Source organism: Rhea pennata, chromosome 2 (assembly GCF_028389875.1).
Source record: "Rhea pennata isolate bPtePen1 chromosome 2, bPtePen1.pri, whole genome shotgun sequence".
Lineage (NCBI taxonomy): Eukaryota > Metazoa > Chordata > Aves > Rheiformes > Rheidae > Rhea > Rhea pennata.
In genome coordinates, this window is record NC_084664.1 from 98,864,225 (window position 1) to 98,881,413 (window position 17,189).

General features: G+C 37.6%; 1 protein-coding gene across 2 annotated transcripts in view; it reads right to left on the reverse strand.

Annotated features, from left to right (window-relative positions):
• The window catches only part of CDYL (chromodomain Y like), a 105,776-nt gene that overhangs the window by 2,913 nt on the left and 85,674 nt on the right, over positions 1-17,189 (reverse strand). For both annotated transcript variants that reach the window (XM_062568071.1, XM_062568072.1), the window contains 3 exons: positions 6,750-7,006; positions 5,941-6,113; positions 3,860-4,070 (listed from right to left, as the gene is read on the reverse strand). In XM_062568071.1, the coding sequence (XP_062424055.1) occupies positions 3,860-4,070; positions 5,941-6,113; positions 6,750-7,006 (641 nt within the window). The remainder of the gene's footprint in view (positions 1-3,859; positions 4,071-5,940; positions 6,114-6,749; positions 7,007-17,189) is intronic.

Sequence of the window (17,189 nt, forward strand, 5' to 3'; positions counted from 1 at the left end):
ACTTCACTGTTTAGCAGTTTCCGTGTTAAAACCTCAACCTAAAGTAAGTCAGTCATTGATTCTCATGCTTTAATTTCACCTTTAGTGAAATTTCTTATACAGATAAGCTTTTTGTTCACACTGACATCTGCACAGAAACAGCCACTGAAGATAAAAATTCAGAGTAATTACCAACCTCAAAATATCATTTCTACTGTCTCTGAAGGACTAATTTACTTCAAAAATATGACAAAGCCATCACTGGACTCTTAAACTATGGGAAATGAGGCTGTTGTTAGAAAAAAAAAGAAAATAAAATAGAAAGAACCCAAACCCAACAAGTATAGCATTTCTTAGGACAAAATGCTGAATAATTCTTGGTAATTACGATAGCAACTTTTAGTTAAGGATTTCAAATGATCTAATTACTATAATGTTATTAGTACTGCCCTTTTTTAAAGATGAAGAAATTTAAAACTCAGAGGTCTATTACTTGTGATGAAGTGTAAAGTCTGGGTTCTACAGACAGTTTGCTGACTCCAGTGTGCTAGGCACATAGAAAGTGATGTTTCTTAAGATCTTTTCCATGAAAGATACCATACGCAGATCTCTCACAAGTTAATATGGAAAGTTGTGATTCACACTGATTAGTTTAAAAAAGGGTCAAACTAAAGGTATAAATTATATCCTTTTAGTTCTACCTTCTGTGAAAGGTTCCAGTAAAATTGAATATACAAGGTTCATCGACTATTGTAATTATGCTTTCTGATTTTCTAGACTATATGTGAATGATAATAACTTGAAACTGCAGCGATAGTCAATGATATACAAGTTTTGCTCAAAATAGGAATCATTTTCCTAAGGAAATATATAAAATGTCTTTCAGAGTCATTTTAGAAGATACTTTGCACTTACTTATATCAAAGACCAAAATGTCAAGTCAATCTACTGGGAGTTAGGAATTTCAGAAATGTAAAGTCAGCTGGTAAATTCTTACACATTCTTCACATGTATCTTTTGTGATGAGGAAAAAAAATGTATGCCGGAGAACTTTCACAATCTTTTTCTCCCCAAACTCAGTAAATACTACTAAGTTTTTTTTGAACATGAAAAACAACAAATAATAATGGTGCAGGTCATCTTAATTCTGTCAAGCCGTCACACCCTGTTAGCATCAAACGTCACATGAAATGAGTGCTCTCATTAGCGTCCTCAGCTGAAAGGGTTTTGAAGGCAAATGTTGCTCTCTGGCATTTCACTTTTGATCTATTACAATACATGCTGGAGCCCCACTACTAAGAAATTTTAATCATTCAATCATGTCTTGTATCTGCTGTGAAAAATCATCATACTTGTTGGCTACTCACCAAGAAATATGATATAAAAAAAACTAAGGTGACAAAAATATTTCACTCTTTATTAACTCTCATTTTCTACTCGGCCTGCCTTCCTCTTTCCACTGCGGAGTTGCCATACTTCCCTGCAACATGCTGTGGTCTCCCAGTTCCCTTCTTCCGGAGCGAGCAGTTGGTGGCTCACGCGGGGCCCCTCGCACAAGCCCTAGCTGCAGTGCAGCACCTCAGCTCTGCCCTGTGCTCCGAGCTGGCTTGTGAGAGGCAGCTGGTCTCCAGAGAGCCCGAGACCCAGGCTGCGACATGGCCTGGAGACACTAGGAAACGTGAATCCCTCACGGCTGATAGAAAAGCGTAAGAAATACTGCTAAGCATGCCAGAGACTGACACAGAAACCCAGCGTGTGAGACCTGATCACATGGATCCTGTGCTCTATGGCCAGAACCAGCTTCTCGACAAACCAGACGGAGAATGGCACGGCAGACAGACACAGAAAAACATATCCCCCAAAACAGACTTCACCTTACTCTATCAAAGATTGTTTTAAAAACTCAAGAGCAAAGTTTCAGAATTCCTCTAGAATCCTTGATATTCCTAATATAGAATCAGTTTTAAACCCTAAGGTCTTGGCTTCAAGTTTCCTGTGCTAATGAATTCTGCATCAAAGACATGTTCTGTGAAAAACATCTTCATGACAGTCCTGCTCAACAGTCAAGATTGACCTCACAGGGAAGGTATTTCCAATAATCTTGAGCTAGATGATTTTCACTTAGCTGTTGATCAGAGAAAGAAGGCACTGAATCTGGTTAAAAAGAGTTAAAGGTGGGACTAATATCTCTGAATTAATATATTTGTGGCAGTTTTTGTGATGGATACAAAGATCCCCAATTCTTTTTCTAAGACATATTTAATTTGTTTTTGTTTCGGAATGTTTTGTTTTGGAATCTCACTCTTGCCATCATCTTTCTGCTGACTTCTCTCTCCCTTTTAATGGATAGAAAGCAGGCTCCTTTTCAAAATTTTCATATTCTGAATATATTTAATGAAATTCACTGATTAATCAATCCAATTTTGGGCCAGTGCTCATCACAGCACTGACATTGCTACAGTATCAAGGGTCAAGGATGGTAGGAGAAAATTGGCTTTGACTTCACTGCCCCCCATCCTTCCTTTTGCACTTAAAAAGCTACTGAGTATTGTGGAATTGTGATCACTGGAAGCTTTCACAGATAGTAACTATATCTTCTCTAAATTATAAAAATTAGAGCATTCACAAAGCACATGAAAGTATACTAGGGAAGAGCTTCTTGTATAAAAAACCAATTTCTAAAATAAATAAATAAATAAAAATAACAACCACAAGTCTCTAAAGAATGGGCATGGATGGATAAATGGATGGATGGATGGATGGCCAAATAAAAAGGGAAAGGAACAATCAGTAGTTTGAAACATGCTAAGATATTAAAGACAGTTCTATAACTTTATTAATCTATTTCATTTACCTTTTCTGTTTTCTTCTAATAACTAAATCAGACATCACACAGTTAGTCAAAAGGTTTAGGTGCTTTTGCTATATCTAATATATTTACATTTCTATTTTTTAATCAATAAATATCTATATGGAAAAATTGGCTTTTACAGTAAAGAGTAATTTAGGAAAAACACTTTTAGATGCAGGCATTTGTTTCATACTGTTACCATTCATTTTCAAATTGGAATGGGATGTAGGTCTAAATTTTCAGAGAATGCAGCACAAAAATTTTAAGCAACATGAAAATAATATAGCTAAGTGACTTCTAAATAGCTTGTGGTTTTATTTGATTCTTTCATCTAATTGGGAAGCAAAAAAAGAGAAACTAAATATAATATGCAGGTAGTTTCAGCAGTAACACAAAGTGTTACCATTTTTTCGATCCAGCAACACTGTAAATCCAGAGCGCAAAACTAGAAAGCCTGACTTCCTTCACAAAGGAAAAAAAGATTGGACTATTTCCTGCACGACACACTAATGTTAAACATCAGCATAGTCCTACAAGGTAGGGAAAGTCTGACAAAACTGCTTGTGCTGCATGAAATCTGCATCACCTGTTTTGCACATCAGCATGAGACTGCTAATCGCTGATGGTACAGTACTCTGCTGTGAAAAGATAACCGAGCGCAGACCAGCCCATTCTCCGCTGCGCTCTGAGACATGCCAACTGCACGACACTCGTGGCTGATCCCTGTGAGGGAACAGCAGGGAACGTGTGTCCAGTTATACCCCTTTCCTTTCTGGCACTGCGCCCGCGAAGGGGGGGGTGCTGTTCAGGCCCCCTGCTTGCTTTCCCTTTTGTGCACTCAGGTGAAGACTCGTCATAAAGGCATGGAGCAGAGAAGCTATAAATACAATTTTCTCATGAAAAGCTTTTCATGAGAGAGCAAATAAAAAAAAAACAACAGAGCAAACATAAAAAAAATTGAAGTTGCTCTATATAAATGAGCACAACTGCATTGAGGTGCTGTCATTCCCTCCCCCACAAGCTACTTACAGAAGCCAGGCCCATTATCCGAGGGAACGTGAGCGATGAGCATCCGTCTGGACTTTGTCCAAAAGTAGTGTATGGTGTCTGAAACCAAGCCTTCTCGTTAGCCCAGACCACGTCACATAGAGGCAATATAGACGCTCCGAGTCCAATAGCTGGACCATTTACTGCTACAATGATGGGCTTCTTGAACTGAATAAAAGTATTCACAAAATTCCTGGAGAGAAACAAAAACATGCATTTACTATGCTTTGTACAAGTAAAATATACCAGCCCTTGAGAACTCAGTAATAACTCATCTCCACAGCAAAATGATTTTGGTAATGGACTATTTCTCCCACCCGGACACAGCACAGCCCCCAGGCAGGCACAGGCTCAACGCCGCTCCTGGAGCACCATCTGCTACAGCGCCGGTGCACGGTGCTGCGCGTGCTACAAGCATGCGCCTCGCAGCCCCTCTCAGGTGAGGCTCCAGCCGTACCTGACCACAGGGCAAACAACTGTCTTTACAGCCCTGCTTCAGCTTTGCTCTAGGTTTCCATACGACATCGGTGTAAGTGAAGAGCCAATAAGCAAAGAATTAATGAGTTTGCTTAAGGAACAATTCTGGATTTCAGCGAGAGCTCTCTCCTAACGAACAAGTCTGCTTGTTTTAAGTTGTGAACAGGCCATATATAGTTGGTCTCCGTCCTCAAATACCTCAGACCTTTAAGCTTCTCCCCCTCATCTCCTCCTTTTTGTTGGTCATAATGCTATTGGTGCTATGCTATTAATTTACAAATGTATACTCTCATCCTTGTTATCAACGCAAAATAGTAATTCACGGCAGTACCCAGATATGTTGGTCGTTGTGTAAAGTATGGATGCTTACACACCTCTCAAAGAGCAAATGTCTTCAAGACACTCTGACAAGTGACTTTTCATTGCAGCATTAGATGCTGAATGTGGGATTTTTTAAAATGAAAATTTAAAAAATGTATCAGATTGAGTGATTTGGAGGTAGTAATATCTGTATTTCTACAAAACAGGGTATTTTTACTGTATTTCATACATCACTAAAGATTACCATGTTTCTCATTATCTCTTTACATTTAATTGAAATGAATGCAAAAAAAAAAAAAAATCGATAGGAACCATCCTGTCCAAGCAGTCAGACAAACAGCCCACCCAGAGACCCAGGACAATAATTGTAATCATGTCTGAATATTCCACAGACGACAATCTCAAGGATGTATATGAAAAATACCATTACTATATTTGAGGGATATTTGGTAGGAGTTTTAATTTGCCTCTACATTTATCCGTTCTATTAACACTGAGCAGTGGGTCCTAACTCAGGCTTTTGGAAGAGCCTGAGTTAAAAACTACGATGGCAGAACCTCACTGTTAAAAGCTCTGTCCATTGCCAGCATCTGAAGTCCCTGCATGAGCAAACGTTATATGGATGACAGAGTTTTCCTTTGAAAAAATAACTGTCGTTATTCTATGAGTCAACTGTGCCTACAAGAAAGCACGCTTTAAATGTTACAAGCCCTTCTTCAGGGACATAAATATTGATAACAACAACAGAACATAGAGAATCTGTCATTGAAATACTGAGGTCTCTGAGGGAATATAGATATTCTGGAAGAAAACAAAAGCTATTCTGGGATCTCAGGCCTTCAAAACCAGAGTGCTGAAATGGATAAACTACTTCATAGAGTACGTATGAAGAAACTTCTTTATAGTTTACTCATAAATATAAGATGAAAATCTTGGTTTTATGTATGTAAAACAGCCATAGAGAGTTTCAGGAAAAGAAATGTGAGTCTTTTAAAACTGGTTTCAACTACAGAAATATTATCATAATAACAGCTTTTCATAGTTAAATTCTAATAGTATAAATAGCAATGCATGAAATGACAACCCAGGTAGAAAGGGAATATAAAGAAGTTCTACATACTGTATCATACAACAGGTGAATGTTTGAGCTCTTGCTGAATTAAAGGATTTTGAAAGAGCATAGTTTATTTTTATCAGAAGATAAAACAAGCTAGTCTAGACAACGAATAACACCCACTCAGATGACTGAAGACAAGTTTACATACCTAATCGCTTCTGCCATCTTAGTGCTTTCCTTTTTTCTATCATCTGTTAAACGTCGTATAAAATAAATAAAATCAAGACCACAGCAGAAAATGCTACCAACTGCACTGAACAGCACAAGTTTACTGTCATCTGCAGCTGCTGTGTTCAGTGCACTTTGGACTTCCTTCATTACCTGAAAAATCATCAAAATTTAATCAGAATCTTTTTAATTATATTATTAAAAAGTAGCATACTGTTCTTTTTCCCCCCTGACAAATCAGAATCTTTGACATCTCTAATTTTTTCTTAAAATCTACTCAACAGTTATACTTAAAAAGTTAACTTCTTCATTATCTTAAAAATAAAAAGCATAAAGTAACATACTATTAAATGTTTTGTTGCATCTCAAAAATGTAATTAGGCTAAGATAATGAAATCATTAAGAAAGGATCTATTAGATGTTATCTGTAACTACAGCATTCATTCAGCATTTCTGTAATTTGGACAGCAGATGGCATATGCAACCAGTTCAGGAGAACCTTAATTCAGGCTAAAGTTTGTTCCAAGTTGCACTTAACAGATAACCACATTTATAATAAGAGATAGTACATCTAAATATTCAGATAATGTAGTATACATAGTTAATAACTAAAAGTGGATTATACTACAAATCAAGTTGTCAAAGAGTAACAAAATACAACCAAACGTAGAACACTTTGCAACTCAAGTCTTGTTTCGTGTATGCGTGTGCTTCAATCAGAGGCGTAACTGATGCGGATGTCTGGAATTCTTTCTGCATCCTTCCCCCAAAACTCCAAATGGTTCTTACCTCTGGATTTAGTGAATTGTTTTCAGATGATTTCGTTGACAGCAAAATGTGTGTGAATCCATCCTGTTTCCTGACGACAATGTCTCTGTACCGGTATGCGCTCTCCGTTTGTCTCACGCTGAAACGTAGCCTTTTATCAAAAGGTTGATCTCTCCTATCATCAATAAATCTCCGCTTGCTGGCTGACACTCCCGTTACAGATGTCTGTATATTGGTTGTACCATTGGCTGCTAATGATTCCATAAGGGGGGAGGTACCTGTAATAATTTGAAACAGTAACAGTGTGTTACTTATTTTATTAGTTCAGCAGTTTCAAAATCCCCATTTAGTTTGAAAACATGATAGTCATATTTTTAAGAACACACAATAAATATGAAACTCATTCATCTGGAAGTTACTGAAACATTGCAAAAATATATGGTATGCACAGCCCAAAGTTAAAGGGATAAAGGCATCCAGTGAATTAATTTTATAATTTAAAAAAACAAATTTTAAACTATCAAAACAGACCAATCATTATTTACTTATTTTTAGTAAAGGGGGGAAGCTTTATCTGATGTTCCTAATATCAATGCACTACAGTAAGTTTCTAAAAATTTTAAAATTGTGCAAGATACTAATGCTCTGCTTTTTCCTTTTCCAAATCCTTTAAATGATCTAACAGCATCAAGATTGCAAAGAGAAAGCAAAGGCCTTGTGTTTTCAGTCAACATGAGGTTAATATACTAAAAGAATGACACCTACAAGGAACCAAATAAAGCATTTGATTGACAAGATCACATAGAGCATAATAGTCTTTAAAGGAAAACAGGAATGAATGAAGAAATATAGACTCTACTTTGTTGAGAGGGAAACAAAAAAAAAAAAACCCATGCATATCTGAATATATGAATATTTTAGTAGATTCATACACAATGAGCTATTTCTCAAGTTAAACAATTTTGCAATTAAAACTGGCAAACAGAATATTTTGTCTTTCCGGTCTTCTTCCCAGCAATTTAAATAAGCAGAATTTGATGGACTGCGAGTAAGCAGGCCGTTCTTCATGACACAGAAGGGACACGCTTTTCTGTACTCCACAGTAGAAACAGAACACTGAAAAATCAGCTTTCATAAGAGAAGCAAGAACAGGAGAACATCCTGTGTCTATTGCCCATGTGTATTTTAAAATCTTTATAAAATTTGTCAGATTAAAGTACTGGAATGTGTATGTGCCGGAGGCAACAGGGTTAAAAACACTGGAAAAACACATTACAGCCTTATATAGGAGAGCTCTGAAGTGCAAGACTTTGTTAAAATCTATTGCAAACCCACTGCTATCATCTCACATACTTCAGGACATCATGCATATGTCATCTTAAAAATACAGGTTAAATATCTATAAATAAGTTGTTGATTAAATGTCACCGGTGGATATTGCTTTGTTCCCCATCATTGTTTTGAAGAAGCTATAATTTTAAAGTTCTGCTAGCATGTAATGTCCTTTCTTTTCTTTTTTTCTTCTTTTTTAAAGACACATGAAACACGTGTGTGTCCAGTGATGGCATTAAGTAATAGTTCACCTATGTGATTAAGTAATGATGGCATGATAATGATGGCATTAAGATGTCTCACCTAAATAGTTAGATTATTGTATATCTCTACATTTCAACAATATTCAAATATTGCTTACTTTTACCCATATGAAGTGGGAGAACTATTTTAAGAAAAAGGCTAACTAAAACAAAACTAAGAGGTTATACATTTCTCTATTTATTTTTCAGAAACCACCTTCAAATAGAAATGAAATTTTTATATTAAATTTTTTATATTAACTTTTTGCAGACACACACATCTCTAATTACAAATCTGTTCTGATTAATTAGGTATGTTGCCTGTGAAAGAGGCTATACTGTAATAAGGTTTTATTTTACTTATTCAATTCTTTCTTGTTGTATTTCCTCCATAAAAAGTGATGTGGTAAGAGAGAAGAAGATAAAGGCAATTCAAGATTTTTCAATTGCTTAAAGAAACAGAATTCAGTTTGTGACCATTTGCTGGGAGAACAGAAGGGAACAAAATGAAATGGAAAATGAGTATTTTATATTGTCACAGAAAATTCTTGTTAATTCTTATTTTTTTAGCGCTTATCAAATTCTTTTTTTATTTCAGTAGAATAAATAAAAATTTGATCCATGCCAAATGTGAAATTGATGACAGATACTTTAGATATTTTTGTCTTTAAAACCATATCATCTTGATTATTGTCCTTTAGAAGAATTCCCTTCAAAGGAAAATGGCAGGGTCACCACTGATATCCAATTTTTCGTTACTAACAGAAGATGAAATGTTATCACTCACTTCAATGGTTTGGTTTTCCATAGGAAAGGTAAAAGGAATGCAACTTAAATCACCTCTGATTACCAATCCCCTCATGCAAGACTTTATTGCTCTTGTCCTAGCCATAGCAAAAGCTAGCCGAAGAGGCAGGAGAGCGCAGCACGTTTGGCCAAGAGTCAGCTACCTTGTGTAACAGCTTGGGGTAGATCTTTGCCCACAAGCCATGCTTCTAAAGGTGCACGCAAGCACCAGAATATTACTTTTGAGATTTAAGAGGAAATGATCACACACTTTAAAAGACAAAAGATAGACCAGGGTATTATAAACACCACACCAACACGTGTCAGGCTTATACAATTGCCAACAGTTTTTATATAAAGTATAAAAGTTTTTATATAAATTGAGTCTGCACTTGTCAATAGTTACAGTTTCAAGCCAGAGACAAGGGACAGCTGCAGTTCAGTGGAAGGAGTCCCCTCGATCAAACACACTTTTAGGACACTTAGACTGGAATCAAAAACCTGTTGGCTTTCGAAACAGTACATGTTGCACAGGGGGATTTAGCCAGCTGTTACAGATTAGAAAATTGCACTCAGATTTAAAATACATTCATTAATATTTGTCAAGATCAGCATCCGGTTGTGATGGTCCACAACTTTTAGGTGTAGGGGACCATTTCTTTTGGCATTCGGTCTTCAGAAGTGAGGAGAAAAGTTAGAGAAGTAAGGCAGTACGTTGTGCTAATTGTAAACAGGCAAAAGTTACATCACTGGACAGTCTTGGACATCTGTTGCAGCAAAGAAATATGCCAGAGAGAAGTAACTGTATTTCCATAGATTCCACAGATGATAATTTGGCACTGAGGTCATTTATTTTCAAGTTAATTATAACTACATTTTACAACTCAAAAAATGTATTTCACAAAAAAACAAAAGTTCTGCATTTCAATATTTTGAGACACATTGTAGATCAAACAAAAACCCACAACACTCCTTTTTCAAAGGTTAACCTTCCCCCCAAAATATATACATCTAAAAAATATACATACATACATATATATATATATATATATATATATACACGCCACAATTTACCCTGGATGTTTTGAACTAATGCAGAACTTTGTTTGTTTAAAAGATACACAAACAGCTTATAGTTACAAAAATACTTTCCAAATGCAAACTAAGTGTTAATTAACACAATATGTTCTTCTCAAAGGTGGAGACATAATACCACTGCTCAAAGCTTCACCATACAGACACAGAATGGATTTAGCAGGACTACCCAGTTTTACAGCTGCTGATCAAAACCTGGTAAGAGTCACCCTTTTCATGCAGCTGCTCCTAGTTAGAAAGAAACCTATGGGCAACAGATAAGAAAGGAAACAGTCTTATTCAAAAGGAAGAAAGACAGAAAATATGTAAGTTGAAAAGGGGCAGAACAGCAAAGATATCCCAGTCCTACTGCCAGAAGGCTCTGACAGGAAAAAAACATAGAAAAAGCCTCCTCTCCAAAATACAAAGGAGATAGCAATTGAAGTGCATCATGCCAGGCATACATAAGCATTTAGTTAAAAATAAAATGAGCAACGCGACTCCACAACGATACCAAAGTTAAAACCCCAAGGTCCTCTCTGTGCCATACTCGACTCACTATTAGGTTTTCCCAGCTCTGTTTTCATGAGCAGCAAGTTTAGTTTAGTTATAGCAAGTAAGTATCTATAATTTTTCTGGAAATCTGAGTAAAAGCATCCCCTCCTCAACAATACAGTGGACACATCCAAAGAGATACTTTAGCAACAGTGACTAGCCTCTAGTGCATACTTATTTTCAACTACAGATGTACTAGCACTGGTACTCTTAACTCTTATGTTAAAACTTAGGTTTGTCAGACACAGTACTCTGCTCCTGAAAGGCTTATCGCAGATGGCAAGGAACGAGCATAGGTAGAGCAGAGGTACAGAACAACCCTATGTGAATGTTTTCCTCAACTCTAGCAATCAGATTCCCAGAAATTTGCATGTCCAGAACCAGCGAGTGCATCCAAAACAATGCATTTAAAGCTTTATCCCCTACGGACGTATCCCATCTGCTTTTGAAATCACTATGCTTTTGTCTGCTAAAAGATCTCGTGGCAGAAGGCTCCGCAATGCACTGTTTCCTTTCTTCATAGGCCTTTTCCAGACTCTTTACTCTCTCTTCCAGAAGCCATCCCAAACCTGTCACTCTTCTTCTGCTAATCTTGGAACAGGGGACCAAAATGGCACCATACTCAGGAATGGGACTTATATTGTGACATATTCATGGACTCTTTTGTTCTCCTTCTCCAAAATAATTTTTAACAAATTATTTAATTTTTAAATAATTAAAGCTGAACAGAACTTTGCAGCAAACTACCTAAAAAATTCCAGTGCCTTTGTCCTGAGCAGTAACATCGAATCAAGAACAAGTCATTTTCCAGGTGCAGTTTTATGGTTTGTTACTGGCATAGTTTTGTTTACAATTCTGTTTTGCCCTCTCTTCGTTATTTGGCCTGCACCAGCACTGAAAATAATTGCTTACTTTAATCGTGAAATCACTCTGCATTTTGAGATACGTCTACAATGTTCACAACAAGCTTCAGATGTGGCTAGCCATAAAAATCTACTGCTTTATAGTTTCCACGGTCACTCCTGGAGTTCACACAGCTTCTGTTTCTTTGGTGCTGAGGGCAACCAAATACCTCAGTAATTTTATATTTGAGTGCCTTTAAAACTCTTAGGGGAATATTGTTTCATCCTGGCAACTTGTTCTGATCATCCTTTTTCCTACATATTTTCTACTAGTCCTCTGAGAGTGTTCCTGAGATTCCTCTTCCAGGAGAAATGGCTCTTATGTGAGACTTGCTGTAGTGAAAAGCAAAACAGTATTAATTTGTTAAAATAATTACAGTAAAAACAAATCAAACAACCTTCCCATTACCTCCCCCAAAACAAAGAAAAAGCCCTTACACTTATGTAGTGCTGCTTTTAAACCTTAATCATCTCTGGGCCCCACCTGACTCCCTGGCAAAGAAACATTCTCTAGTTTCCAGTTTCTGCCCTAGAGAAACTCAAAGGGAGGGATTCAAAAGATATCAAGAAAAACAGATATTCAATTCCCAATGCTAAAAGAAGTTGGGATCCTCATTCCTTTTCTCTGCTTTAATGTGCCAACCACTTCCTCTCTTACAATAAATAAAAAATTTGCTAATAGAAGTTTCCCACTTGAAAAAGCAAATGAATCATCTAACACTATCAACAATTTCTTAAAGTGTTAACTGCAAAAAAGCCACTGTAATTTTAACTGTTTAAAACTCAAATATGAGAGAGAGAAAAATATGATCTGCAAAACTGAAAAAAAAAAACAGTAGTAAAAATTAGTTGTATTTATCCCAGGAAAACTGAATACAAAGTCCTTTCTGTACTTTCAGTGCTTTGTAATCCCAGGATATATAACCCACAAGACTGCGTCCATAGATTCAGTTGTCCAGTGCAGGTTGCCTCACGTTCCCTTTCGTCTACAGATGAAGAAAACCTCTTGCCCCAGGTTTGTACGTACTAGCGAGTCGTAACTGAAGTGCTATTAGGCCTTTCCAGTTTGAACTCTGCACTACGGCAAGTATTACACACACTGGGACACCAACCCCAAACAGCAATACTGCAGTGCAAATATAATATACACTGGCTCTCAAGAATTTCTCCACCTCTGCTTCAGTAATTACAGAGCAAATATTTCTTAAAATTACAGGGTATTGGCACAAAGTCTAGAAACCTGTACTGAGGATGTCTAAAAAGCTATCAAAATCTTACACGCTCCAAAAAGCTACTCTATATGTATCCATTTTTTGTTGTTGCCTTCCTTTGAACCTCACCATAAATATTTTTAAGAAGAAAAACACACTGAATTTATTGTACATTTCCCCTAAAATACTGGTTTGCTCTGCAATTTCAAAAGCGTGTTCAGAATGTATTATGTCCTTTATGAAAGCTACATTTTGCAAAAATCATTCCAGAATACGTTATACTGATGTGGTGCACAAAAACAGTGCTAGCAAAAATAATCTGCACATACCCCAGCATTAGAATAGGCAGCTAAGATATCCCCAAACAGAACTGGGAGGAGAGATGGGGGGATGGTGGTAAGTCCTTCAAATTACAGGCTGCTGAACATCGTGATACCCTGGCACTAACTCTGAAACCTCCTCAAAACTCTTTTTTTCTTTTGGGTGGTGGTGGTAACTGTCTCTTTTCAAATAATTACTTTTTGATTCTGTTTTAAGGAAATTGTTCCAGAGGAAATCACTGCATATTCCTCAGCCACCTTCTGCTGTTTCTGCAAACCCCTCACCCCTCCGTACACAGCGAGTGCATGTTTTAACCACCGGCTAACTGGCAAATTACTGTGGGAGCTCTTGGAGGAGCAGCAGCAATACGCGACTGCAACCCAGCAGCAGAGAGGAACAAACAGCCCTGCAGTGGCTGGCAGCCTTGACAGCCAATTTCCTCCCTCAGCTCCTAAAAATCTGCTTTCCCAGGGCACACCCGCAAAATACCTGCACTTAATTTCTATTCCCCTCCACATATTTTGTATAGGGTTTATTTTAAAAGACAATTTGAAACGCACACTCTTTCAAAATGTAAATTTCTTACAGGACACTGTTTTTGTGGACAAAACTAATGTAGAGAGAAAATAAGCCTAACTTTAAAAAGGCGCGCACACACACACACACTTAACCTTGGTAGTATTTCTCTATTTTTAAAATTTTCAGTCCTACACTGATTTTTATCTCGGCCACCACATCACATTTAAAGTAGTATGGTCTATAGTAGCCATTCTTTCCTGTTTTAAGTACCTGTCTCTTTGGTAACTCCTAGCATTGACAACTCAAATATATTCACAGCTTTACATGATGCCATTACCAAGATGGCAGCATTACTGGCCACCTTTGACATTAGAAATAAAGGTAAACTCCTATTTCCAACCAGATCCAAACACTGAAGTTCTGCGGCTCAAAGTGGGCAACTGTGACAAGTCACAACAGCACTTCTCCACCATCAGCATGAACAGGCTTTCAAGTCATACGTGTAGGACTGACAGTTTACGTACTTTAAAAAGATGTGAATTAACAAAGTAGTAGACCTTACGTTTATTAGGACTATGCCTGTAAACACAGCAGGGATAATGTTATGAATGTTATTAATCAATCGAGTCTGATTGATTAATACCGCTAACTTGGAAAAAGAATTACACATTTTTATGCAAAACGGTATTAAGTAACTTTTTCACAAGCTGCCTTGCAATGAAAATAAATATCCTCTTTTTAACAACTATACGGCTTTTAAGATACATTTTCAGTCTTATGCTCACTTCACCTCAAATAGGTAAACAACCACTCCCAAGATGAGAAACTTCTTTTTCTCCTTTGCCATGGCATCAGAATAAATCGGGATTGCTCTCTTCTTCCCCTCCTCCCTTCAGCTTTAGGTTGGATTTTTCTTCCATTAAATCTACAACCAGAACACTACTGACAAATACAAAGCAGTGCATATGCTCATTCTAACCATCTCAACTGTTATTCAAGCCATCTGAAAGAAAAAAGCAAAAAGTAGTAGTCCAGCAGAGGACTACTAAGATGATGAAGGGACTGGAGCATCTCTCCTATGCAGAAAGGCTGAGGGAGCTGGGACTCTTCAGCCTGGAGAAGACTGAGGGGGGATCTTACAATATGTATAAGTATCTGAAGGGAGGGTGCCAAGAGGATGGGGCCAGACTCTTCTCAGTGGTGCCCAGTGATAGGACAAGAGGCAACAGGCACAAACTGAAATGCAGGATGTTCTGTCTGAACATGAGGAAAAACTTCTTTACTGTGAGGGTGACAGAGCACTGAGACAGGTTGCCCGGAGAGGTTGTGGAGTCTCCTTCCCCGGAGATACTCAAAAGCCATCTGGACACAATCCTGGGCAACACACTCTAGGTGACCCTGCTTGAGCAAGGGAGTTGGACGAGATCTCCAGAGGTCCCTCCCAACCTCAACGCTTCTGTGTGAACACCTCCAAGTCCTTCCGACATCATTCCAGTCAAGAAATCCCAGCCATATTTCAAAGTAACATGTACCAGTGTATTCAGTGGAGAAAGCAAAGAGTTAGTGGTATTACTTTTTTTCACAAATAAATATAAATAAAATAAACCTTAAGTTACAGATTGATTTTTAAGGCCTTTAACATCAGTGATATTTCATAATAACTCATATTTCATAAAACCACTCTGTATCCTATCCTTTGATAGTCTCTAACTGCAGATTATGATACCACAGCATTCATTCAAAATGCTCTCAAATCTGAGCGTTAAATAAGATCACTTGGGACTCATACATAGAGGAAAACTATCACAAAATAGGCTAAGGTTTAAACTTCAAGTACACCAAGCTATTTCACACTAACTCCTGAGGTGAACACATTCTATATTAAGAGCACTTCACTGCAATTTAATCTAATTCCCAAAGTGATCTAAAAAAAGGCTCTCTTCATGTGGAAGAGTGCCCTAATGTAGGGCTAGCCTAGAATAGATACTGCCAAAAGACATGCCAGGCAGTTTCATGTATAGACATGAACATACACGAGTTCTGTACATGTGACATTTTCTTGTAAAGTTATCAAAACTTTCTAAAACACTACCTAAATTATTAACAAGATTTAATAGGTGAGTATAACATCCTTATGTTGACAGAATACTCTATTTACCTTCTTTTTTAAAAAGAAAATGTCAATAAAAAGTATTCATATTACATATCTATCACATAGGTGAGGCACAGAGTTTGCAAGAACTCCATAGACAACTGTACACAGAAACATTTGGCATTCCCATGGTGGGCAGTCCTACGTAAGCAGGGCTAGTGGACTTCCAGGTCTTATAGAAGACCCCAAGCTCTGAGACCTTGGAGTGTCTGGAGTGAGCATCTTTGCTGCAAAGAGCTCTCTCTTGTTTGTACTCATCAACCCAGCATCTGGCATTTATCAAAGACGACTCAGCTTCCTGTGGGACACCAACCACCAGGTTTGTTAAGAGGTGGTCAGTGAACAGACTATCTGAAGCCATACCAGCTTGCAGCACAGGTGCTATTAATACTTGTAATCTACTCTGCAGCAGTAGTAGTCCCTTATCCGAAATTACTGATCTTAATAGAAATAATTGGCTGGGGTGAGAAAAAAAAAAAGGAGGAGTCTCTTGAGACTCTTGGGTATCTCTTAGAAAAGCAAGGAAACAAAAACAAAACAACCAACCAACCTCCCCCAAGTATTGCAGTGCTGGGAATTCAGCCCCGAGTCCTGCACTTAGGCAACAGTGCTCCTAGTTCCTTGAGCATTTCTGTCACGAAGTGTTGCAGAGAAAAAAGCAACAGAGCTGTGAATTGACACCAGAGGGGAGCAGAAGGAAAGGAAGTATGAGTGAAAAGAAAGTTAGAGGTAGAGCACTCTGGGGAAGTACAATACAGCTCTGGAGTCCTTTGAGGAATGAACACAGATTTAGAAATGCAAGTGTCAAACAGATTTTTCCTTTTGAATCAGAGGTATGCAAAGGAAAGAAGTCTCTATGGGAGAGCCAAGGATTTGAGTCAAGAGGATCCATGTAAGACCATGTCTTCATGCAAAGCATGAACTGCTGTTTATATCACACCTAAAGAGGCATTCCCAAATTGTTCTGGAGGCAATCAGTCTCCCAAAGTTTTCCCAGGATTCGGGGAAAATAAACCTGCATTAAAAGCAGGATGATGAACGATATCTTTGGGTATGCCATACAACAGGTGCTGGATAGTTGGATGCTCTGAACCAAAAAAGCGATTCAGAATAGTACATTATCTTGCCAAATTTGTCCTTTCATACTGTTGGAGAGAAATATATCCCAAACATTACCTACAGGCAACAGCTGAAATGAGGGATGATGGAAAGGAGTAAGTTAACTGAACCTGTGCTTTCAAGTTGATTCTGATCTTTCACTTACTTTTGGCAACAGCCTTACAAGATGCTAAAGGTTGCTGCTCAATACTAGGTAGGAGCAGCATGTATGCAAGGATACATCTAGAGTGGAGAATTAATGAAGGACA